This window comes from Macrosteles quadrilineatus, unplaced genomic scaffold, assembly GCF_028750875.1.
Source record: "Macrosteles quadrilineatus isolate MER2022 unplaced genomic scaffold, UCM_ALF_1.0 Scaffold_1__1_contigs__length_201487025, whole genome shotgun sequence".
Lineage (NCBI taxonomy): Eukaryota > Metazoa > Arthropoda > Insecta > Hemiptera > Cicadellidae > Macrosteles > Macrosteles quadrilineatus.
In genome coordinates, this window is record NW_026542594.1 from 196,392,220 (window position 1) to 196,419,784 (window position 27,565).

Consider the following 27,565-nt stretch of genomic DNA (forward strand, 5'->3'; position numbering starts at 1 on the left):
CACAAGGGGTACCTTGCTATTTAAAAAAAATAAGTTGGGGGCAGGGGGGGAAAGGGGGGGAATGTGAATGTAACGTTGAATTCAAAACAATTGGTCCCCCTACGTCAATAGATGATTCCCGCAAACTGCATATTTCTATCTATTGCGGTTTTTACATAAATAAAGATGCAAGTTTTTAAAAAAACACCCTGTATAACAAAGTAGGTCTACCAATACCTTGCTATATCTATAACTGCCGAACGGAAATGCTTGTCGAACATTTACTTTGGAAGACTTAGCAAGTTTTGGACACAAAATGAAGCACAGTTATTCTGCGACTGTAACAAGCATAATTTAAACTTTTGTATTCATACATAGACATATACTAGTGGCAAAATGGAAACATATAGTAGGCCTGTTATAAGATAAGGTTGACTATGAAAGTTTAAGGATTGTTTTAAAAGTAAGAACTTTTAGAGTTTTACATCCGAATAAACTATGACAAAATTTGAAATTTGGCAATTCCAATACCACACTACTTCTGTTAGAGTTCGATTATAATTTGAAATCGTTTGTTATTCATTAAAAAAGTTTTTCAATTCTTGATGAAATGAGAACGTTTAGGACAAGAGTGATTGGCAAAACACATCTAGTTGAGTATTGATAATCCAAAAGTTAAAATGGAACCACGTTGGGGTAGTTGACAATAAACGATACTAAATTGTAATTAATCCTATACACAAGAAAAGTCAAATTATCTTAAATATTACAAAAATTTTGTTTCTTTTCCAAGTTCGGTTGGACCTTCTACCCGACCGATTTTCATGATTGAGGTCCCAACAAATCAAAGGTATGCACACACAGATTTCAAATCAAGCATCGGCATATCTCACTGTATCACTCGACCATAAAACATACATTTGATTTATTTTTGAATTCTTACTTCAATTTAAAATGTATTTCACCAGTTATAATCCTATAAATTTTTGTTTAAGAACCTTTAGTGAAATACCGGCTTTCATTTAAACTATTAGCTATTCAAATCGGACGAGTTTCAAGCAAACGAAAGGTGAACAACCAACATAAAAATGATTTTTATAAAGGTTTTCTAAGATAAAAAATCAATAGCTCTAGTATTGTTTGTATTTTTATATGTTTTATACTCAAAATAATCAGTAAATTATAGGTTTTAATTTGAGCTATTGATTGTTTGCATCAGTAAAGTTCAAGATACTGTAATACTCAATCAAAAATCATAAATCAAATTAATTTTATTTTTTCATTTTATTTCTTGGATATGATATTTATTTCAACGCTGCGGAGCAGCATGTGTCCTCTAGCAAATTCTTAATATGATTTTTTTGAATATTTGGGTTTTTAAGTTAATCAGTTTAGACATAATTGAACCAAAAAGCAATACTTATTGGATAAAAATATTATTTAATTTACTTTATTAACCCTCACATACAGATTTGTCTCGTTGAGAAATACAAATAAAAATATCATTCCGGAAAAATTTACAAAAAAGATTTGTTGAAATGAAGAGTCAGAAGAGTTGTAATTTGCAATAGATTGAATCATTTTTGTTGGATTAAAGAGTTTACTAAGTGGTTATAGACATCCCAAGAACAAAACGACCTGCGCAGAAACGAAAAGATCACGTGGTTCGCGCAGGTAGGTGTGGCGTACCATTCAAACCTGCGCGGCTCGAAACGGCCCAGGGTTCTTTTGTTTCTAGTATTACTATAAGTAGAAATACACACATTTTTCTAATTTTGGGAAATGCACAATTTGCACTCATAAAAATTCTTACTTTGAAAACAATCCTAGTACAGTCAATAACAAATCTAAATTATATATCTACTTAATTAGCTATAACTTTTAAATATAACTAAGAAGTTAAAGCACTAATTAACACTTAATTACGGGATTTTAAAAAGAGAACAGTTTATTAAAATATAATTTTAAAAGTATAGTTATTTAAGATAAAAGCACTTTTTTAATTGGACGCTAAAAGTAAAGCATTAAATGTTTAAATAAGAAAAACCATTGGGTTAAAATGCTATTTAACACTTTACAAAGTTTTATCTTATTTAGGTACGTGTTTTATAGTTTGTTAGCATTGTTAGTCTTGAAATTTCTATTTCTATTACATGACGGATGTAAAAATATCTATGTTTATGTAAAATTTAAAATTGTTGCTGAGAGTTGTTGAGGTTGGAGAGTTGTCAAGTAACAGGTGAAGTTTGAGAAAGGAATGTCAATAATCACTTACAAGCGTGTAGCACCTGGTAGTTTGAGGTGGCTCGCGCCTTCGGCCCTCAAGAGAACGGATTGTTCCGTGTTTTTAGAGAACCGTGCCTACGATCGGTTTCAACAGGCTTTTCATCCCTCAAGACTTCAAAAGGTACTGAGCTCGAGTGATCGACTCCTTCCTCTACATCGTCACTCGGAAAATCCTCGAAACTCATGTTGCTAAACCCTGTTTTGGATATTTTACTGATTTTCTTTGAGATTTTACCAGTTTTCTTAGAAACAGAAGATTTTATAATCTTGTGCTTCCCCTGGAGTGGCGACTTTCGCGGTTCTTCTATCAAGTGGTATTTACACTTTTCCGATAGGCTATGAATTAGGTGATCTTTCTTTGTTTTCAAGTTGGTTTCTTCAGCCGCCTCAGGAAGCATTAGCGCTTCCGGGGACGATGTGTCAGGAGGTGCTTCAAGACCTAACTCTTCAATCCTCTGCGAAAGATTGTTGGAAATTTCTTTGGATAAACTTTCTACATTCACGGACAAAGAGGTCGGCCTGTGTGGAAAGTACTGTGTATCCTGAGCTGTCTTTGGTAAGTGATTGAAAGGTAATGAACCGAACAGATCTTTATTAGAACTAGTAGGAACTGTTGAGACAAACAGATTATTAATCTTAGGGAAAGGATCTCTGTTCTGTTCCTCAGAGAAGCTTGCCTTCCTGTCAGACCCGCCGATAATAATCGACGTTTTGTGGTACAAACCGTTATTGGTCGAAACGATCTCACCGTCTGCAAACGGGTTGCTGCTGTGTTTGGTAAACGGAGAAGACCCGAATAAGTCTTTATCGTCGTTGATGATACTTTCAGCGGGGACAATGTCCTGAGGAAATATAGGAAAAGTTTTACTAGAGTCGTAATCTCCAGTAAAAGTATTGAATCCGGAATCTCTTACATCGTGATTAGTGTCGTTACTATCATCACTGAGGTCCACCAGTGATCCTTCGGCGACCACAGGAGATATTGCGACTAGAAGAGGAGGAGAAGGCGTTGACAATTGCAGCAGCGAATCAGGAGTGATGTTCACTTCTCTCTGAGTTTTTTTCTTGGAATCTGGCTTTTGAAATGGAGCTAGAGCAAAGACGTCTTTGGAAGGTGTTTCTTCTTCAATTTTTATTAGTAATGGTGGAGACGGTGGATTTTCGTCCTCAGTGTCCAACTCGTCATCTGCTAGGAGAGGTTTCTCCCCGTAGGAATGACCTACAAACAACATGTCCGTCTCCCCCTCCGTCTCAGGCACTTCTGGCACTCTCGGACATTTGTTGATTGTTTCTTCCAACGCCATGCTCTCAGTCTCTGCGTGGTAGGCTGAGGATCCACAAGTCATCACACTATCATTTATTGTTTCCGTCTCCCCTGTCCCTTTCTCTTCTTCTTCTTCCTCTTCTCGCGCTCTCAAGTCACTCGCTGATCCAATAGAATCGTCTGAAACCTCCCCACTCACCTCTCCTGGTTGTTTACTGTTCTTTCTTTTCTTGGAAATTTTTGTCCGCCCTTTCACACCAGGCTTCTTTCTTCGGCCAAATTTTGCGTTCCTCAATATATCACTCTTCTTTCCCTCTGAAAATCACAAACTGGTTAGATAAGGTTATTTTAATTTTACTATATATCTGACTAAAATCATCAAATCATTTCTACCTCGAGATTAGATTAGAATATTTAAAATACTTTACAAATAAACTGCTGCCCAAATTCAACAGCGGCCCTAACAACTTATCCAGTAAAATATCCTCCTTAAATTAAAATATAATGCTCATTCTGAAACTTACGTTAACAGTTCTGCATACCAAGTTTTGATTTTGAATTTTTTGTTTTGTTTTAGGACGCCAGGTACGAGCCTAGAATTGTTTTTAACATTACTTCAGGCTAGACCTAGGGGTTGCAGCATTAGCACTTAAGATAAAACCATTGGTGATTTGGCAGGATTTGAACTCGAGACCTTAGGGACCAAAGACCCGCACTCTAACCACTAGACCAGCTCGCTCCCCAAGAGTAAAAGCACCCCAACACTAAGAGTCATACATAGATGCTAGGTGTATCAAATTAACGGCAATTGAGATGACTGAACAAAAGCAAGGGTGGTAGGGCAAGGGTTCTTGAGTGTATGCACAACCCATCTGCCACCCTAATTGACACTATCAAATAAATAATATACCTCAAAACAAGATTTTACCTCTTAGATTGTCATCACTGTCGTCCGATGAAATGTCGTCGACGTTGAATGTGAGTTTCTCATATTTTGACCGGTCCTCTAGCGGGGCTCGTACGAAAGGAGGAGACGAAGATAGGGGTGGGTCAACTTCTTCTTCTTTAGGGGATGGCGTCGGTTTGATGCAGAGCCCGTTGGTCGAGAGATAACTGCGCCATTCCTCGGCTTGACTCTTCTTTAACTCTAGACAACAATTGTTAGGTTAGTTGCATTAATTGTTACCTATGAATGGTATTCTGATCTTGAATAAAATGTGTGCTTGTGTATTTGTTACGGGTAAAAACGAGAACTACTAAACCAACAACTACTATATGACAAACACAACCAACACATAGGCTATTAAAGTCCTTAATATTCCTTCCACAATAATTTGTGTACGTCCAAAGTTTTGAGGTATATATATCTTTATGGCTTTTAGTGTAGAGTTCTTCAGTAAAGATAAAGTGCTTAGGCCTATAGCTTGAGAGACCTCTCATATTTTGATTTCTAGATAGTTACAGATCAAGGCTCGGAAACACTGGTTTTGGCATTACTATACAGTTAAAATCACAGAGAAGTACGGAACAGAGGATACACACCATGGTACATTTAAGTGTCTAGCACTAGTGCTGGTGTCTAGGGCTAAGTCCCACACCGTCCCCCTCGCCCTCATGTACTAAATCGCTTAAGTTGGAGGAAGACCCTGTGTGATAGGAATTTCCGCACAGTGCTCAAGGTTCGGGCTCTTCCTTGCTCATCACAAGTACATTTCTGTCCCAACATACCAGAGATGAAGGCGCACGGTTGTCCCAAGCTTGTTTCCTCTGTACCTTACTTCTCTGAGCTAAAAGCCATAGTTCATCAGAGGGATTTAAACCCTAAACAGAAGTCCCACATTCTAACTACTCAACCAGCCGCAGCCTCAATGTCAAGTCTGCGTCTTTGAAATGTGTTTTTTATTTGTTTTTGGTTTTATAGTTTTTCATATTAAAGTTTTAGAAAACACTAGTGGCATTTTCACTCAAAAAATATTTTGACTAATATTTGAGGGAAATTGAATTGATCCAAATTTCTCAAATGTTTTGTGTACATGTCAGAAATCAAACCCGTCCCTTTTTACTTTCTCCCCCTATACAAAGTATATGGAAAAAGTATTGCTTCTGCAAAAATTTTTGAGATTGAGTTTTGGGTGGTAATATTTGTTTTGGGCCCACCTTAACCCAAAATAAGGGGTTATCGAAGTGATGGTGATTATGTGTGGATGTGTGCAGAGCTAAATACTACACCTGTGAACCCATTTTGACCAAATTTAGTAGGTAGGTAATCCATATTATTTTGAGATTATAAAATTTTTTAAATTTTGAAATTTAATTGTTATTTTTCCATAAAATAACAGAACAATCAGATAAAAAAAAACTGCTCAAAAATTTTGATCGAAATTGATTAATTTATGGTCCTTTTAACTACAAAATGGTTCTTCACAATTTAACACAGAAGGAATTTAGGTGTTAGGAAGAGCCTCCCACCCCCTTAACTCCACCACAATAGGTAAGTACTTTTAGTATGTTGATTAGGGAACCTGTTGGCTTATGTACTAATTATTTCCCCTATTTGGTTTTTTTCTTCGTTGCCTGGACCAGTTGAGCTAGTTTTGTATAGAACTCTTGAGGCAGGAGATTGATGACAATTGGAATGGATTTTGTCTTTAATCTAAACGTCTTTAGTCCTCATCTAAGGCAAAATATTGATATACCTCTGTGTAACCAGTATCTTCTGAACTTTTTCAGAAAATCTAACAGATCCTTCAGCCACATACTGTAACATAGTTTTTTTTTTTAACTTTTTTTGCTTAGATTGGATACGTTCTCTAGTCAAATTATTTAGGTCGGTTTTAACTTTTAAGTATACTCCAGCAAACAATTTTGTAGGACTTGCCCATATATACATTACTCAATTTTCATATTTTTGGTTATTTAACCAACCCTGCTCACTTTATCTTATATTTTCCTGTTATAATAGAGGTATTTGTATCAGTTATTTTTATGTTGTGTGTAATTGTGGCTTCAAAACAGAAAAAGAAGGTTGTTTAAATTCAAGACAAACATAAAGGCTTATATTGTTTGACATCAGAGAAACTTTAAAAATGTAATGTTTTTTAGTTAGTTTACGTCATTGTATTGTTCCTGTCTTTTTCTGACTTTTCCACTGATCTGATCTTTTTACAATCAATTTAGGTCAGAAAACTGAGAATGCACTGTATATTTCAATTCACAACAAACTAGATTTCAATAATCCTCCAAAAAGTAGACTTGTCAAGTTTCATATTAGACTTAAAGCAGAAGTTTTCTGTCAAATATAACAAATGACGATTCAAAAATACCATTCTCAAAGCATTATTTAAAGTTTGAGTACTACAGTTCGTTCAAAAAATGTAGGCCGTTTGAGGGGAAGTTTTTCTCGGTTCTCCCATCTATTGTTTCTTAATGTATGTTTAAACTGTCTGACAGTTTGAGCGTATTAACAGCTGTTCTTTCAAAGGTATGGTAGGGAATTGTAATTTCTCCCTCTATAACCGTCTACATTTTGTGACCGGGGTATATTCCTGTCAGTAAACTAAATTTACTTAAAAATTAATTTTCTGGAACAACCTGAAGTAGTGTCCGGGAGGAAATAAGAAGAAGTTTCCGTTCCAATATATTTATTGCTCTGAGTACAATACAGTACAGGGTTTGTTGATGTTATTGTCTATATTAACAAACAGAACAATACGACTAGCATTGTATACAAATAAAGCAACATTTGGGATAAGTAAAAAATAAGTGAGCGTAAATCTGACTTATTTGTCCTGACACTCATTAGGCTGTTCCAGACGCAAACTTGGGACATGTCAAGGGTAAAATACCCTCGTTAGTGGGCTACAATTAAAAATAATACAAACAAATATCATTGGTTAGACTGGCTACATAAAACTATACATTATTATTTAGCATTAAAATTGTATCCAAGCCAAATACAAATTTTAAATGATTAAGATAATTTTAAATTTGAATACACTTTTCAAATAGCCTACTAAAATAATTAAAAAGGCACTTTGATATAAAAAAATTGCCAACCATTTAATTTTTAAATTTAATTTGAAATTTGTTACCATAAAAAATTTCATCGGGACAATTATTTGTTAACCTAAACACAGTTTTTTATATTGAAAAATGATTTGAATTTTTAGGGCTGGATTAAGTAATTTGTAAAACACGATTTAACTGACGGTTGGCAATTTAATTTGATACTTAAAGGGTTCAAAATTGGAAAATTGTTTAGCTCACAAACAAGCACACAAAAGAAACAACCACGAACACAAAGAACATACAAACACCACCAACGAAAGAGCCAATACTAAATCACATCATTTTGAAACTCTTTGAAAACCAAATTTAAAAGTACCTTTTCTGGAAAAGTAGTGGTCATTTGTACTAATTGATAATAACCTAATTTTTAATAAAAATTAAATACTCAACAAATTTTCCAACGGGAGGAGTTGTAGCAACATCACTAGCCTCACTAACATTTACGAGAACAGCCCAATATGGCTCATCTTCAAATGTGAAGGTCACTGGTTCAATTCCTAGCAAGATTGTTACCAGACCCAGATGCCAATAATTGATATCGGGCCATCAATTGATGATGCTTCCTAACAACATGCAGACGTTAGATAGTAACAAGACCAGGGCTTGGACCGTTCCCTTACATAATAAAGTTAATAAACGTCAATGATAGACACAATAAAAATAGATAAATCAGTTGCTACAAAACCACAACCGTTGTATAAAAATCTACTCCCTCAACATTCAAAACTACAAACGGCCAACACTAGAATTAATATGGTAGAATTTTTGCAAAATGTCAAGAAACAAAAGAAACGGTAAATGTTAAAAGGGCCCAAGTCCAGGAATGTAAATGTTTGGGAAAAGGAAGTTAATTGATTCCAAGTTTTTTGTAGTAGCCTAATTGTGTTTTAAAAATTTCTGAACTTTTCTGTTAATTCACTACGACTAGTTGAATATGGTTAGGTTAGGTTTTTCTAACTCTATACTAACCTGTATACTAACCTAACCAAAGTTTAATTCACTACCACTTGCATGTTAATGATGTTGTAAAACAAGGGATTTTAGAGATTTTCTTATGAGAAATAATCATTTGGACTTGACCCAAACTAACCAATAGTTTATTTTGACGCTAAGTACTTTATGTTTTCTTAAGGTATTAGTGAAAAAGTGTAATTAACACAACAAATTCTGTTGGTAATAAAAGTTTCCCACAACCAGAGGATTGACACGGGATAAAATACACACAACAGCATCTAAAAGAATTTCGAACAAACAGATACAAAAAACACAGACAAACACATTAAGAGCAAAATATTCAATGCTTATATTGTTATTTTATATAAGTATACCTCTTGACATGTCCCAAGTATAATAAATAACTAAAAAATAATATCTCATGGCAATAAAACATAACATATGAAAATATGGCAGATGGAGTACCTTCATATTGGTTTCTAAGTAAATTAAGTTAACAATTCTGGAATAAAATTTAATTTAAACCAAATTTCTCAATAGTATATTTCTAATATTCTCTCTCTACTCAAGATTTTATAAAGATTACTGATTTTATAATAATATCCTCTACTTACGTCATAAATTAAATAAAAATATCAGTACCTAGAGAACTATAGGAATTTCACTTTTTGGAAAATTATACTTATATAAATTCCAACAGAAAAAGAGGTTAAACAGACTGACTGATATTTTGTTTTTAAGTTTAAACATTTTCTAAATACAATGTTAATGATGAAATGTTCTATGTCAATTTATTGGCCTTTGTAATAATAAACTATTAAGAAATACATTAAACATAAAAGTATAAAAATGAATAATTTTCTTTTAGACAAGCGTTAAAATTTTAACAAAGAACTACAGTTCGAGGAATGTTGTATCAAGATGTTGTATTACATACTTATGAAAATCAATTGATTGTATTGTAGCCCTCTAGTTTAGATAGATATCCTAATGGCTAAGAATTACATATAATAATTGTTCTAAGTTTGATCTTCAAAATGTTCCTTTAATCCAAACTGGTAGCTTTTTACTAAAAGAAGCTCCTGTAGATACACATACTTCACATATAAGTATTAAAATTTGTAATTTTCAGGATATACAATTTCTATGGACATTTTACCATTGAATTTAAATTCTAATGAGAATTCTTTTACGATATATAGTTGTGCCAAAAATTATGTGTTTGATGTCTGGAAATACATGGAGCACGTTTTTATTTACTTTTTTCTCAATTGAATAATTCAAGTATAAGAAAATTTGATTGTAATAATGAATTTTTCAATAACTGACCAATAATACATCCTAAACTGTAATATCTATTTTCAATTGAAAGATATGAATATATAAACTGCACATAAATAATTCGGGATATAACTTGTAGTTATAATATATATGATGAATGGTTGTACACAAGTAATAATTAGGTCATATGCCATTTAATTTTTATTTATGACTTAAGTAACTTGGAAAATAAGATAATAAACCAACAGAAAAAGCAGTAGGAGTAAAAAATCTAACACTTTTACTTGGTTTAATAGTTTGTAGTAAATACAACAAAATTACCACCAAGAAGAAAAGTAAATTTGCTTAACTGAGCATTTTATAAAACTAAAGAATACAATACACTTTGTGTCCTGAACTGGTAACATTTGTTCATCACAAATGAATTCAAACATATCTAAAACACAATTCCTCTAGTTATGATTGTTGGAATTACTTGATATTACAATATTTTACCTTGTTATAATTTTATTCTTCACCTACTAAAAGAAAATTCATAGCCGTTACAATAACATCGTACAATATCTATTATACTTTGTAAAGTATTCATATCATAAATAGTGAAAATGATTTGACATAACACAAACTCAAAATTACTTTGTCAAACACTTCACTTCTTTGGTCTTTAATTCTGCCCTTTTAATCTTTGAGCACCTTTACGAACACAATCTAAGACATTTAAATGAAACTTCTCATCATAAAACTAGTAAACCACTTGATATCAAAATAAATTCTAATAAATTCATCGATACATTAAGTAGATATGCACATTATATCATATAGAATATAACTTGAATAAACAAATATGAAACCAAGAAAATAAAGCTTAATAATCACAAAAGCAACAATGTGAAAACTAACTAACCAGCACTTTGTACTGCTAAGCTTTGTATACAATATAGCACACTATAAGTTTTACTTCTCCACATTATACATTTCAATATAAATCTAATGATGCGCTGTAATACATATATATAAAGTAAACAAGGTGTATGTTTCTATATTTATATCCTTAGATAGGATGATGAGGGTCGTAAGCCCAAAAACGAAGACCAAGAAAAAGTCTTACTGTTTTTTTTGTTAACCTACTATTTTGGTCTAGAAGTCCCATCATCCTACCTACTTCTCTTTTGGCCTAGAAGCCCCATCATCTTATCTACTCATATCAATACACTATGACTGACATTGTTTTCATAATTTTTCTAGTTTTCTAACAATTACAAGAGAATAAACGGAATTTCTTACACTATAAGCATATATCTTTTATCACATTTATATAGTATGTACATATTTGTTAAGATGTGATGACTAGTGGCCGTAGTAAAGTAACCATTGCTTGGAAACCAACAGTGAACATGAACAATAATATCCGTAGTAAAAGGGACATTATATCAAATGATTGTATATTTGTTTGGTATTTTACAAGGAAAATTAATCTATTAGAGAAGTTGTAGGAATAATGGAAGTTCAACTAGCTTACCTGAAGAAAAATAAGTCTAGAGGCTAATTGATGCAAAAAGCCACACAGCATACTACTATAGTTCGGCCGCTTAGAAAACGACCTGCGCGCTAATGCTAAACCAATGCTGGAGGAGGTGGCTTTCTAAGCGGCCGAACTATAATGTTTCATTTTAGTGTGGATCTTCTTCAGAGCGTGGTATGAAATCAAAAGACCGTGTATTTATAATCCATGAGCCTGAGACTTTTCTTAGGCAAGCTAGCTACTCCTACCTGTATGTTTTAAGAAAACCCAATAACCAACTAAATATTTTTTTACTAAGAGGATCTAATATGTAAAGTGTTATTGTGTAAAAGAGAAAAGACAACAAGTGCTGTGACATAAAAAACAGCGATTTTGTTTGAACATTTGTTATAGGCAACTGGGAATAATTAAATTATCTTTGGGATGTTTATGCAAATACAATGCGTCCCAAAACCCTCAGAAAAATAACCGTCCTATTATAAATAGTTGGCGATGAAAGTTATTTCCGTTGAAAGGCTGACTAGTAATTGAAATGAATAAGAATCACAAAACAACTTGTACCAAAATTCCTTCTACTCACAATGATTGAGTTGAAATCCAACATTTATCGCTTTAAGCTTTAAAAATAAAATTCTCTAAATATATAATCCTAGTAATATTCTAATGGTATTTATATAAGTTTTTGTAAGTACAATATAAATTCTAGGCGGAATATATGATTTGCGGTTAGCATTCAACAGCTCATGTCTTACCTACGACGGATGCTGAAGAGGATTTGCCGGACTTCGAGTTCTGACGAGACACTAAAAATAAAATATAGATTAGTATTAAACATGATTTTTTTTTATATTCCACAATCACATTCTAGGATGCAATGCTCTACTTTTTACTCTAATTACTTCAGGTCATGCCTAGAGGGTCACATCATCATTGCTTACATATTTCTAAACTAAACTAACTGTTTCTAAACTAACTGTTTATTTAGAAATGTAATACCATTGACTTTTGTAAACTGAAGAAGACATCCCCTCAATATGGACAAGCTGCACCAATTGTTTATTTAAAAACAAAGCAACATAGTTGAGTGAGCCAGTACACAGTGTCTAAATTTCTACTTTCTACCTTATTTTTTGTAACTGACAGATGGTGTGTGTTAACAGATGCTATAGCTTTCAATAAGTCATCTTATCAGTTTGGCTTGGTTAAAAAGTGTACATAAGTGACAGAAATTAGTAATTTACATCCGCGCAAATTCAACTATGTACATTTTGTTAACAATTTGGCGACAACTTCAGTTCTGGAATGGAATGTCTAAACACTTACCAGGTAATGTAAAAGGAGCAGAACTGAACGGGTCTTCACTATTAGACACGGCCATTACCAAACTTTCTCTACTCTTCACATTGGAAATACCTGTAAAATAAAGAATATTTTGTAAAAATGATGTAGAAAGTAGAAGATTCAGAATTTGTCCATACAAGGAGGTGAGGTTAATAACTTAGACACAAATGTTTATGTTCGTGTAGATTGTGCTGGTGTCAAATCATTATCGATACTATCATTAAATTCATTATTGTTACTTTTGAGATACAGTAGACTCTCGCTCATCCGGACTAATGTGGCGGACGTCCGGTCTGGATTTCGATAAATCCATCTATCGAGAGTCGAGCAAATTCAGTACTGTATATAGCTGTTTTTCAATTTTGTTCCAGGTCCACAGTATTGATAGCCAGGCAAATGCAATTCCACCGGTAATCATTTTTACCACCGTGATATCCGAGTTTTTGACTATCCAAGGTAGTCTCGGTCCCGTTTAGCTTGGATAATCGGACTTCTACTGTACTGTGCCACTAAAAAAAATCAAGATTGCCGATATGGACTAACGGGAGTCCGGACAAGGCCGATCCGGATGAGCGAGTCTACTGTAGTAACTTGTACCTAGCTCAGGACTGTATTTGAAACTGAATATTAATGTAGGGTTAGTGAAGAATGGTGTGAGATGATTTTTGAAGCTCTGTTACTGACTAGATTAGCTGTTCTTTTTAGCCAAGATTTGAAAAAAAAAGTCAATGTTCAAAGACAGCTGGGTATCATTTAGAACCATCAAAAAGCTAGTAACTTTACTAAGGATGGAACCGTTGATCTTTTGATTGTCAAGTATGCACAATGAAAATTCCAATATACCGCTATGCATCTTGCTTACAACAATATTTATCACTCAACAAAATCATGTATTGTTTAACATATTTTCAAGCAATCAAAGCGAAGCAACAAAGTAGACTGAAATAATTAATAGCCTACTATACTATTAATGGTAAAATTTTTATGATTCAAAATTACATTTTAATCACCCATCACAGTTCAAGGAACTGAGAGAAAAATTTAAATGAAAGAAGTTTTTAAACTTTTAAAGTTAGAATTACGAACACACTATAATTTTCATGTGCCTGACCATTTTCGAACAGAAAAACTTTTTACATGACTTTGTCAAATACAAACATACTTTTCATAATGTAAAAACTGGAAATTGATAATACTCTTAAAATCAAAATAATCTTACTTGTTTGAGATCCTCTTTTGATCCTATCAAACTCGGCACCGAAGATGTGATCTTCTGTCATCTGGCTGAAGGCAGGGTCATCGGCCACTTGGCTGAAGGGAGGTTCTTCGAAGGGGTTCCAACCGACCGGTCCAGCTGCGGACAGCGACCTCCCTTCTGGTGCGACTGCGGCACCCACCGGCAACTCGCTCTGCAGCAACATACATTCGGTTAGACGTGAGCGTAATTTAATGTAACAGGATGCTATAAAACAGGATAAATGTTAGCAATTTCTTAAATAATGTCTGTTAAATATATCAGTCATTTGAATGGCGACCAATTTCAACTCACTTAAGGTGTACAGTCTTTAGACACAAGTGTGGTCTAACGTCTTCAAAAATTATAAAGATAACACGAACATAGACAGACATTCTTATGAAAAAGACACTGCATGGCCATAGGGCTAATAGTCACAGCACGGCTGCAGTGACCGTTCTTGTGACCTCTTCCCCTCCTACCCCTCCCACTTTTATTATCGGCTCAATTGTCTTTTCACAATTTCTCTACGTATGAGGAATCATCATCTGGTTTGTGACATTCAGACAACCATGATTGAATTGACAACAAGGTATCATCTTGTATAATGTAATTATTAAGTAATCCGAAAGGTAAAACCTCAAAAATGAAGTAACAAGATGAATAATACTATTACTGAAGTGTAACTTATTCCCTTGTTAATACTGAAAATACCTGAGATTACTGAGAATATTCTATTATTTTTGTAACATCTTCTGTTTGCTCGCCCGAGTGAAGTGGCTATCCCACTGATCGTGTCTTCTTATTAACAGTGAGCGTTATAAAATAATATTAGTCTTCCTATACGTTCCATTACGGCAAAAAATAACTAAATACCCCCGCCGCAGCAAACCTGCCGTCTAAGCGAATTTCCATTTGGCTGAATTGATTTTCAATTGATCTTTCTAAATAACATTAGGTTTAACGAGTACCTAGGTTTGCTGCTACAAGGAAACAAAGTGTGTTTTTAGTAAAATATTGATAGCTTACTATAAAATAAATAAATTTGCCAAGTTTGATCAAAATATATCCATAAACAAGCAAACTACAACATTTTACAATATTCTCCATAAGAATAACATGGGAATTTTAAATTTACCATTTTTTTTAGTTTTCTCCGTAACCAATAACCGTACAAAAACACTTTGATATACTGAATTGTTTGTTTTTTTAAGCTCTTTAAGATGGTTTAGAGAAAAATTGGGAAATTTTGTGTTTTGAGGGTCAAAAGTGAGAAAAACCAATTTTTACCCCATAAAACCCCCCATAAAACCCTGTTCCCATGGTCCTATCATGCTGGATCGCGAACTCATTCAAGTTTATCCCGCCTTACACCTTCAAACCAAATTTCATCAAAATCGGATAAAAATTACTCAAGTTATCGTGTTCACGGACACATATATATATATATATATATATATATATATAAATCTATATATTTTGTTATTGTATACATCAATGAGGGCTACTTTAAATGTTATTAAGCAAATCAAAATACCACAGTACCCTAGAAACATTTTATTTTATATTACTTACATGTTTCGGACATTAATGCCATGATCACAGTATAGTATATAACCTATTAGTTTCTTTTATTTACAAACATTATTAGATATTTCTTATTAAAGAACAGGTGATAATTTTTATATTAAGGGAAGGAGGTGTTTTCTTTAAGATGTATAATTTCATTGAATATTATTTTTTGATTTTGAATTTGTGTCAAGTTTAGTAAATTGTCTTTGTCATTAATATGGTGAGTATAAATATAAAAGTCTTCCTTTGTATTCATTTTTTCTCCTTTATTTTCAATATCCAGAATGTGCATGTTTTTATTCATTTCTGAGTATGTATGGTCGGTCTGAAGTATATGTTCGGCGTATGAGGATTTTTGTGTTGTCATATTGTTTGATCTGATTGCCTGTATATGCTCTTTGTATCTGACTTCAAATGTTCGACCTGTTTGACCAATATAGTATTTTTCGCAGTTGTTACATGATAATTTGTAAATTCCTGATTTCTTATATACATTTGGTGGGTTGGGTATCGGATTTGTTCTTTTTTGTATTATGTTAAAAGCGTTATTCCTTGTTTTATAACTTAGTTTAAATTTTGAGTTCGGTAATGTCTTTCTTAAGGTTTTGTTTAAGGATGAGCTGAATGGAATACATATAAATTCTTTCTTTACGTTTTCTTGTTCTTCTACTTTCATTCTTTTAGTTTTTTCATTTTTTATTAATTTTTCAATCATTTTTTCTTTGTATCCATTTGTTCCTGCAATTATTTTTATAGTTTTCTTTTCTATTTCAAAGTTGTCTTTAGACATTGGTATGTTAAGTAGTCTAAATACCATTGATTTGAATGTAGAAATTTTGTGTTGCCAAGGATGGTTTGACTGAAATGGAATGATTAGGTCAGTTTGGGTAGGTTTCCTATATATATTGAAATTATGTCGATCGTTTTCTTTAGTAATTGTTATGTCTAAGAAATTTATCTTCTTTTCTTGTGTCTCCATCGTAAATTTAATTGTTGGGGAGATAGAATTTAAGTATTTCAAAAAATCTTGATATGAGTCTTTATTGCCGTTGTATAAGCATAATATATCATCGACATATCTATACCAATAGATTATATCTTTTTTAAATGGATTTTCGTCGTTTATGATTTTTGATGATTCTAGATGCTGCATATATATGTTTGCTAGAATACCAGAAAGTGGAGAACCCATAGCCAATCCTTCTAATTGTTTGAAAATTTTGCCATTGAATTCAAAATAGCTTTGATTGATTGCTACTCTAGATAGTTTCATAAGATCATTTAACTCATTTTTTGAAACCTGTTTATTTTTGTTTAAAGTTTCTTGAAGGATTTGAAGGGTATCTTTTGTAGGAATATTTGAATACATATTAGTTACATCAAAGGAGATAAAAATTGCATTTTCAGGTATTCTTTGTATCTTATTATTTATTATTTTGTTAAATAAGAACCAAATCCGAAATGCCCCAGCATACAATGTTTGTAAGTACCTAAATAATAAACTAAAACATAAGATAAACTTTGAATCTGGATACAGTATCAACAATACATATAAATTAATTGAAAAAATTAAGGATGAATTAATACCTGAAAATGCAATTTTTATCTCCTTTGATGTAACTAATATGTATTCAAATATTCCTACAAAAGATACCCTTCAAATCCTTCAAGAAACTTTAAACAAAAATAAACAGGTTTCAAAAAATGAGTTAAATGATCTTATGAAACTATCTAGAGTAGCAATCAATCAAAGCTATTTTGAATTCAATGGCAAAATTTTCAAACAATTAGAAGGATTGGCTATGGGTTCTCCACTTTCTGGTATTCTAGCAAACATATATATGCAGCATCTAGAATCATCAAAAATCATAAACGACGAAAATCCATTTAAAAAAGATATAATCTAATGGTATAGATATGTCGATGATATATTATGCTTATACAACGGCAATAAAGACTCATATCAAGATTTTTTGAAATACTTAAATTCTATCTCCCCAACAATTAAATTTACGATGGAGACACAAGAAAAGAAGATAAATTTCTTAGACATAACAATTACTAAAGAAAACGATCGACATAATTTCAATATATATAGGAAACCTACCCAAACTGACCTAATCATTCCATTTGAGTCAAACCATCCTTGGCAACACAAAATTTCTACATTCAAATCAATGGTATTTAGACTACTTAACATACCAATGTCTAAAGACAACTTTGAAATAGAAAAGAAAACTATAAAAATAATTGCAGGAACAAATGGATACAAAGAAAAAATGATTGAAAAATTAATAAAAAATGAAAAAACTAAAAGAATGAAAGTAGAAGAACAAGAAAACGTAAAGAAAGAATTTATATGTATTCCATTCAGCTCATCCTTAAACAAAACCTTAAGAAAGACATTACCGAACTCAAAATTTAAACTAAGTTATAAAACAAGGAATAACGCTTTTAACATAATACAAAAAAGAACAAATCCGATACCCAACCCACCAAATGTATATAAGAAATCAGGAATTTACAAATTATCATGTAACAACTGCGAAAAATACTATATTGGTCAAACAGGTCGAACATTTGAAGTCAGATACAAAGAGCATATACAGGCAATCAGATCAAACAATATGACAACACAAAAATCCTCATACGCCGAACATATACTTCAGACCGACCATACATACTCAGAAATGAATAAAAAAATGCACATTCTGGATATTGAAAATAAAGGAGAAAAAATGAATACAAAGGAAGACTTTTATATTTACACTCACCATATTAATGACAAAGACAATTTACTAAACTTGACACAAATTCAAAATCAAAACGTAATATTCAATAAAATTATACATCTTAAAGAAAACACCTCCTTCCCTTAATATAAAAATTATCACCTGTTCTTTAATAAGAAGTATCTAATAATGTTTGTAAATAAAAGAAACTAATAGGTTATATACTATACTGTGATCATGGCATTAATGTCCGAAACATGTAAGTAATATAAAATAAAATGTTTCTAGGGTACTGTGGTATTTTGATTTGCTTAATAACATTTAAAGTAGCCCTCATTGATGTATACAATAACAAAATAATAATGGCTAACCAACCAAAGATTATACATCAACTTAAGTACATAACCTTAAGAATTGCAACAATAAAAGAAGATATTTCTTTCAATAAAAGATGTATACATGAGAATATAACGCCAAACTACATTCAAATTAACACAAAATCTAAATCAATTGCAGCTCAGAAAACATTAATAATTGCAAAGAAGATATGGATAAAAGAAGAAATTAACAGTCTATATTCTAAACTGAATACTCTGAATGAAAAAATGAACATCATAAAGACAGAAATCAATAAAAGTTACCACTCAGAATCAATTGAAGAATTCAATGAATACGTACAAAATTGGATTGAACCAATTATAAAAAGAAAGAAAGAAACTCATCACAAGAAGCTACAAAGTCTGATAGGTCAAAAAGCTAAGGAGATAAAAAATGAAAATTCGAATGAAACCCATTCATTTTATCCCAAAGTTCAAAATCTAACAAATATTGTATTTGAAAAAGATGAAACAGAAATGTTATCAAAAGCATTAAAATACAACATTAACATGGACTTCCAACAGAAGGTTATAAAAGATGAAATGATAGATCTAGAAGTTGCAATAAGAAAACAAAAGACAGACATCCAAGAATCAATTAGACATAATTTTGTACATGAATTAGACAAAAATAGAATAGAAACTAAAAACAAAGGTATAAAAAAGAAGTCTAGAAAAGACTTAAATACTGTAACATCAATATCAAAAAAACTCAAAGATAACAACGCAATAATAACCAAAGCTGATAAGGGAAATACAACTGTTATAATAAACATAGACGACTATAACAAAAAGGTAGAAAACTTTATTGAAGACAATAATTACAGAGAACTCTCTAAAGATCCCACACTAGAATACAGTAAAGAAATTAATAGTACAATATCTAAATGTAAAACTTGAAATAAAAGTGACATGATACAACTAAAAATGATAAATCCAATAATACCAAAATTTAGAGGACAACCTAAAACACATAAAACAAATGTACCAATACGTCCTGTTGTTAACTACCGAAATGCCCCAGCATACAATGTATGTAAGTACCTAAATAATAAACTAAAACATAAGATAAACTTTGAATCTGGATACAGTATCAACAATACATATAAATTAATTGAAAAAATTAAGGATGAATTAATACCTGAAAATGCAATTTTTATCTCCTTTGATGTAACTAATATGTATTCAAATATTCCTACAAAAGATACCCTTCAAATCCTTCAAGAAACTTTAAACAAAAATAAACAGGTTTCAAAAAATGAGTTAAATGATCTTATGAAACTATCTAGAGTAGCAATCAATCAAAGCTATTTTGAATTCAATGGCAAAATTTTCAAACAATTAGAAGGATTGGCTATGGGTTCTCCACTTTCTGGTATTCTAGCAAACATATATATGCAGCATCTAGAATCATCAAAAATCATAAACGACGAAAATCCATTTAAAAAAGATATAATCTATTGGTATAGATATGTCGATGATATATTATGCTTATACAACGGCAATAAAGACTCATATCAAGATTTTTTGAAATACTTAAATTCTATCTCCCCAACAATTAAATTTACGATGGAGACACAAGAAAAGAAGATAAATTTCTTAGACATAACAATTACTAAAGAAAACGATCGACATAATTTCAATATATATAGGAAACCTACCCAAACTGACCTAATCATTCCATTTCAGTCAAACCATCCTTGGCAACACAAAATTTCTACATTCAAATCAATGGTATTTAGACTACTTAACATACCAATGTCTAAAGACAACTTTGAAATAGAAAAGAAAACTATAAAAAGAATTGCAGGAACAAATGGATACAAAGAAAAAATGATTGAAAAATTAATAAAAAATGAAAAAACTAAAAGAATGAAAGTAGAAGAACAAGAAAACGTAAAGAAAGAATTTATATGTATTCCATTCAGCTCATCCTTAAACAAAACCTTAAGAAAGACATTACCGAACTCAAAATTTAAACTAAGTTATAAAACAAGGAATAACGCTTTTAACATAATACAAAAAAGAACAAATCCGATACCCAACCCACCAAATGTATATAAGAAATCAGGAATTTACAAATTATCATGTAACAACTGCGAAAAATACTATATTGGTCAAACAGGTCGAACATTTGAAGTCAGATACAAAGAGCATATACAGGCAATCAGATCAAACAATATGACAACACAAAAATCCTCATACGCCGAACATATACTTCAGACCGACCATACATACTCAGAAATGAATAAAAACATGCACATTCTGGATATTGAAAATAAAGGAGAAAAAATGAATACAAAGGAAGACTTTTATATTTATACTCACCATATTAATGACAAAGACAATTTACTAAACTTGACACAAATTCAAAATCAAAACGTAATATTCAATGAAATTATACATCTTAAAGAAAACACCTCCTTCCCTTAATATAAAAATTATCACCTGTTCTTTAATAAGAAATATCTAATAATGTTTGTAAATAAAAGAAACTAATAGGTTATATACTATACTGTGATCATGGCATTAATGTCCGAAACATGTAAGTAATATAAAATAAAATGTTTCTAGGGTACTGTGGTATTTTGATTTGCTTAATAAAATCTATATATATATATATATATATATATATATATATATACATATATAAAAATTTGAACGAATGGTGTTTTTGGCCTCTGGGGACATCAAAATGAAAAAGTAAATCGGTCCCGGGCCTAAGTCTTACCATGAGACCTACGGTAATAGCTACTTCCCTATAGGGAAATTCGCTAATAGGCCTTCTGTGAGAAGGGAAGAACATATATTTGAATTTGAAAGGACGGTGTTTTGGCCTCTGGGGACATCAAAACGAACCATGAGACCCATGGTAATAGCTTATTCCCTATAGGAAAAGATTTGCTGAAACCTACATACATGAATTTTGATAGTAACCCTAAACTTACATGTGAGGTTGAGATGTTATGAGTGACAGTCATGTTGGTCTCGGGAGGAGAGCTGGTACCAGACTGTGTCTTGACTGTTGAGTCGTACGGAGCCAGAAACTGACTAGTCTCATCTGCAAACACTCTGAAACACAAGTTTTTATTTACTTTCCATTTTTCTGTGTACGGTAAGTTACCAGATTTTAAGGGAGTAAAAACATATCTTGAGTAAACGAAGGACTTACCCATTTTTTTTTTTTTTTTTTTTTTTTTTAAAAGAGGTTGGCGGCCTCTTTTAACCTTGAATTTGCCCGTCCACATAGACTAAGCGCCCGTGCGTGGATCGTTTACAGCAAAGCAAGGAGTGAGCCGGTACAGTACAAAGGTGAACTGTACTGATAAAATGTTATCGGCAGTGACCAGGATCCGAACCCACGACATCGCTGCCTTCATGCTGCATTAAAATACACGTATGCCTATACCTGGGTCTATGTGTCAGCCACAAATTAATCTATGTGCAAAGGAATGTAGGACTCAAACGATATATTTATTTATGATAATAACGCTCAAGATCATCAAATCAAACCAAACTCTTATTTAGACAGGATCAACACCATTTCACAAGTAAATGTTTAACGGCATAACCCCGAAACTGCTGTTTGTTGACAAATGAAGCCGACGATGGCCATATGATGATGCCATACACGTACGGATTATGTAACCCTGCTCACTATGTTTCATACATGTGTAACGCTACTCATATTCTACTAAATAGCGTAATTAATATTAACCAACCTAAATTTAAAGAACATTAAACTCTTATATAAAAGCGATGCAATTTACTTTTGTTTCTACAATCCATTATGACGGATGAGTAACTATTTCATATGGTAGATTTGAAGAACCCTTCCGAGTACCTTACCCGTTGCAATGCACAAGTACAGGTTCTAGCACGGTATAAAAACATGGAAAAGTAGGAAAAACTTAATTTTGACAGTTCCCCCATCACACGAGTGAATGGCACATAAGATTATTTTTTAATAGGCTACAGCAGGTCCATATAGATGACTCTACTCAGTAACACAAGGGGTTGCTTACTTGTTGAACGCGGAGGTGTCGCTGACGTTCCTCCGATGGGAGGGATGATGACCAGAGGGGGAAGTGGAGGGAGAGTGTTCCCCTGCTATTGGACACTGAGACACAGACTGTGTCGGAGGAGACCTCTTCATCCCCTCCTCTTCTCGGAACGGATCTGGATATCCTGGAAGAATAGGTAAAATTGTGGTTAAACTTTTAAAAATACTAAGGCTCATACTATCAATTAATTAATGCTTTTTGTACCGACAATAGAAACTTGATTAACCAGCGTATCAACCGTGGTATATAGATAGACACATAGGTACATAGGTGCATAGATAGACCTCTAAAATTATGTTACATAACCTCACTATCTCAAGAAAAATACAAACATTTCTTTGTAAATTAATTTTCGTGATAAAATGTATTGTATATTCAACCTTTTTGGCCCATTATTGATTTTCATTAAGCTCTACATAATTGTTTTTCAAACATTCTTTGAGTAAGCCGAACAAAGAAATATCGATTGAGAGCTCCAAGATGAAGTCACACTTGGCCTGACTGTCGTCTGCTGCTCACACATTGTCTGCTATGGGCCATATCACAACAGACTTCATTTGCTCGGGATGACATAATCTAAGTGAGTGATTGGGTGTTCAGTAACCATGGCAACTTTATTAGGTAGCCTATGAATGAAGTAACCATGGCAACTTCTTGCAATTACTGACACTTCTTACAATTGTGTGGATGAAGAGAAACCGAGAAAGAATAGAAGGACAAAAGGAAAGAACAAAATTACGGAGGAGTGTTGTTAGTTGTTACTATTATTTAAATACTATAATTTTACATTTTTTATTAGTTATCTAATGTTTTTAGCATTTTCAATATGATGGGTTTTCAACTACGGGAACATCGATTTTGTTTATTAATATTATAGACATTCCTCTGTTCTGAAGCAGGGAGACAGCACGTTAAGTTAGAGTAAGTCATTAATCAAACGTGTCTGTTGACCTCTTGAAAAAATGTACAAAACATTCTTTTCGGTTTGGTAGAAACTGTCGTTAAGATGAAACAGACAATTAAATTAAATAATATCAAAACGCGAGTTTTTGATAGGACTGATCCTCACCTGAAGGTGGGAACAAAGCCTCGGCAGAGTCAGCGCTGTTGAGCCTGGCAGGGGGTGGTGGGGGCTCGGGCAGCTTGGCGGAGACTGGCGGTGCAGGCGGAGTAGGGGAAGCCCCGACCAGAGGGGGAGGAATACTCCCGGGAACAGCATTGGTTCTCTTGGGGCGCTGTTGAATTGAACGATTCTTTATTCATATGGTATTGAATTATTCCTCTTAATGGTAAGGCTTATTACCCTATGCATTACCACATAGAAATAAGTAAGTAAAGGAAACATTCAATAGTGCACTTAGGTGGTGTCTATCACTAGTGTTGGTGTCTAGGGGAAGGTCCAACACCCCCCCCTCACCTTCGTGGGCCAACTGTTCTTGCGGGAAGGATTTGAGACCAGTGATCACGTATCTAAATACAATGCTCTCCTAAATTTAAGTAAACTACTGTATACAGTATGCATTTAAGCGGTCCTTTTTAGCGAGTTTTTGGGGACGGCAGTTTATCCGGAAAACCTGTTATCTGGTCTGGCCTCGGCCCCGAGGAGTCCGGATAAGAGGGAGTCTACTGTGGTGTTATTCTGATGAAAGCTCATCCTTGCTCATCACATCCTTCCCACACGACAAACCAGAGCTGAAAGCGCACAGTCGTCCCATAAGCATACTTTCTCTGTTACTTACTTCTTTGTGGCATTATTGTAAAGCGCTAGGTGACTAGAATCAAGCATGGACTGGGGATAAAGTCCTATTTAAATTAATTAAAAATGTATTTGAGGGATAGGCCTATTTTTTATGTTGTGAATACATTACTTATATTACTAGGTCTACATGTTTACGTAACTTATGTTCACCGTAAGAGTTTGATTTTCAAAGATAGAAACTAGATTTTATTGGCAATATTGTATCCTAAAACACTAAATAATTCATGAAACATAATAACTTGCAACTGAAATAAGCACTCAAAGATAAATTAGAAAGTAATATTTCATCCACACAAACCAATGTGCGATACGCAAACCAACACTGTATTTTTCTGCCTCCGCTAAACAAGTTACCAAATGAATAAACAAAGAATAATGGGTTGAACAGGTGGCAACTAGTGACCGTGAAGGAGCAAAATGAACCAGCAGTTGATAGTATGAAGCTTTTTGAAACTGATGCATTGACAAGCCATAAGTCCACACTGTCGTTGCCTACTATAATGAGTCTTCTCAACGACGCTTGCACTGACGTTGATAACTTGTCACAGTGAGTGACCTACTAGCACTAAACGTTAAAAAACAGTTTAAGTTTGTAAGCTTGGATTGGCTTTGAGCAATTACTATGTTTTAACTCCAAAAATATTGTTAAACTAAAACATCAAAACATCACCTGTCTAGGGGTGACGCTAGTGCCCTCAATCATGGCGGTGGTAGGCAAGGGTGTCTTGGAGGCTGGCTTGACAGGCTGTCTTTTGGATGCTTCACTTTCAAACGGAGGACAGACCAGCTGGTCTATTGATGGCACTGGCACTTTCTGCAAAAAAGTTGAAGATTCAAGGTTTTTATTCTTCAACAACAATTACATTGGTAGCATACAGAGTATCCAACTTCAACTAGGACTAGCTTTACCAGATTATTTGGGAGGTCAAAACAAGCAAAAAATGCAGCACAAAATGAGTCATATCTCAACCGTTTAGTGTCTCTCTCTCAGTCTGTACGGTTATTGTTGACGAAAACATTCAAAAATCCTTCAGTGTGTGCCACAGAGTAGAAATCCTGCAAAGATTGACACATTATCTTACTTTCCATCTACATGCTTAAGTTGAAGCGGTTGAAGCCATTAGAATAAATTTATATTTAGCCACTGACAAAATGTAACGGGAAAATTACTGATTTATATCAAAAACGCCAATTAAATCAAGCCAAGTTGAAGGTGAACTTATTGTAAACTATAGTATCTCTTATATCTCATTGAATATCACAATACAAAAAACTAAGAAATTTAATGTAATTTTAAAAAAATGCAATCGTAGGCCTAATTATGTTAATAAGAAAACTCTGTTACTCAATTTAACTACACCCATTTTTATTGCACAATGGATGCAACTTTAACATGAAAATGGAATATTGAGTTCTAAAATCCACCATAGCTATAGTCCCACATCATACAACTAGGGAGGTTCAAACTATTAGGAACTACAAGAGACTACATTGAAACTCAATCTTATTACAAAGCAAGTAAAAAAATGTGTAACCAAGCAACTAACAAACCAGTAAATCAAAGTAAAAATAATACTACACAAAATTTAAAATGGTACCGATAATCTTTTGTATCCCTGTGTTCGGTTCTAGCTTGGGCTATGTTTGTGGTGTACCAACTCACATTCTACTTCGCATGCTCAGTATGGTGTTAATAGTGCTGCTGATACCGATCACCCTTATGAACACGATAGATTCATGTGAGATGAATCTCGGATTCTGGTCGATGCATCTATTTGTCCTTGGAACTTTAATGTTTATCGTATTGGCGACTCTAGGTATTAGGAGGTACAGTGAAGGACTCATTTCAGCTTCTTTCGCTGTGTGGCTCGTAACGTACGCTGGCTTCCTAATTTTGGCAGTCTATTCGGTTTGGACTCCAGAGACAATAGAAAGGACGTCGATCAACGGAAGATGTATGATGAACCTTTGGTTGTTCAGCTGGTGTTGCACAGCGAGAGGCATCCAATGTGAACCCAGTCCATCATTTGAGGGTCGATCATTTGGTGTGGTAATACTAGACAATCTTCAAGCATCACTTAACATTGACCTAGATGTAAAACACTTCCAAAATGAAAACGATTGGAACACAACTGAGCTAGCCGATAAGTTTTCATTACCACGCTCTGCTACCAGATGAACCATGCCCTCGCGCCTGCACCCAGACTAACGAAAAGGAAGCGTGATCCATGCGCAGGCCCGAGGAGCGGCTCACAAAACTTTACATAACAAAATGAGAACCATGGATGGAGGCTCAAGAACAACACGCCATTTGAGAGAAACGAGCTGTAATTAACCATTTAAAAGAAAACACAACAACAATAATCAACAACAATACATGAATTAAATACTCTCAATAAACCTTAAATAAATTTAGGTACCCGTTTAAGCTGCTGACTTACAATAATTTATTTTAATCATTCAGAAAATCAGAAGGATTTAGTAAAAATTTAACATTTAATAAAAGGAAATTACCAAAATTAACAAACTATAACAATAATAAAATATGATGACTCTTTTAATAAATATCTGAAAAGTTAACAATTAACTAGGGGCCCCAAAAATTAAATACAGTGGAGAGATTTTAAAAATCGGATGATTAGGCAACAGTAGAATAAAATTTGAAATAAATAACAATAGGCTGCTGTGCTTATAAATAGTCAACAAATGTTAAAAATCTTAAAGTCCATTCGGCAACAGCAATATATATAACAATTAGATAAATAACAATTAGTCGGTAACTTGCGGTAACAGTCTTCAAGGGTGTGACACCGGAGGGCCATGAAGCTGGGCGGACAGCACCGGAGGAGAGAAGAGGCAGGGCGGAGAGGGGGCCAATATGCAGCGCCAGCCTAGTCGCAACATTCCTCTCCGCTGAAGATGGTCAGTCATTTTCCTCCTCACGGGCCCCAAAAGGCGCGCGGGGCGTACTAAAGTTACTCCATAAAGAAAGTTCTCACAAACGGCCAAGAATAAAACTTAAAAGGCACATTTATTATCCAAAAAAGGAAGATTTAAAAGGATAAAAATCTTCAGTGAAGTACTCAAATCCGACGTCTCGCAACCTCTGACACTTCGCGGTCGGAGTAATAA

General features: G+C 33.4%; 1 protein-coding gene across 1 annotated transcript in view; it reads right to left on the reverse strand.

Annotated features, from left to right (window-relative positions):
- Nucleotides 1-1,840: 1,840 nt before the first annotated feature.
- LOC128993461 (BMP-2-inducible protein kinase-like) overlaps nt 1,841-27,565 on the reverse strand; it is a 42,925-nt gene continuing 17,200 nt past the window's right edge. Inside the window, exons 8-16 of the mRNA XM_054417372.1 lie at nt 25,104-25,247; nt 23,744-23,909; nt 22,636-22,798; nt 21,559-21,682; nt 13,915-14,104; nt 12,678-12,767; nt 12,107-12,157; nt 4,458-4,676; nt 1,841-3,844 (exon numbers count right to left, since the gene is read on the reverse strand). Coding sequence (XP_054273347.1) covers nt 2,301-3,844; nt 4,458-4,676; nt 12,107-12,157; nt 12,678-12,767; nt 13,915-14,104; nt 21,559-21,682; nt 22,636-22,798; nt 23,744-23,909; nt 25,104-25,247 — 2,691 coding nt within the window. The 3' untranslated portion in view covers nt 1,841-2,300. The remainder of the gene's footprint in view (nt 3,845-4,457; nt 4,677-12,106; nt 12,158-12,677; nt 12,768-13,914; nt 14,105-21,558; nt 21,683-22,635; nt 22,799-23,743; nt 23,910-25,103; nt 25,248-27,565) is intronic.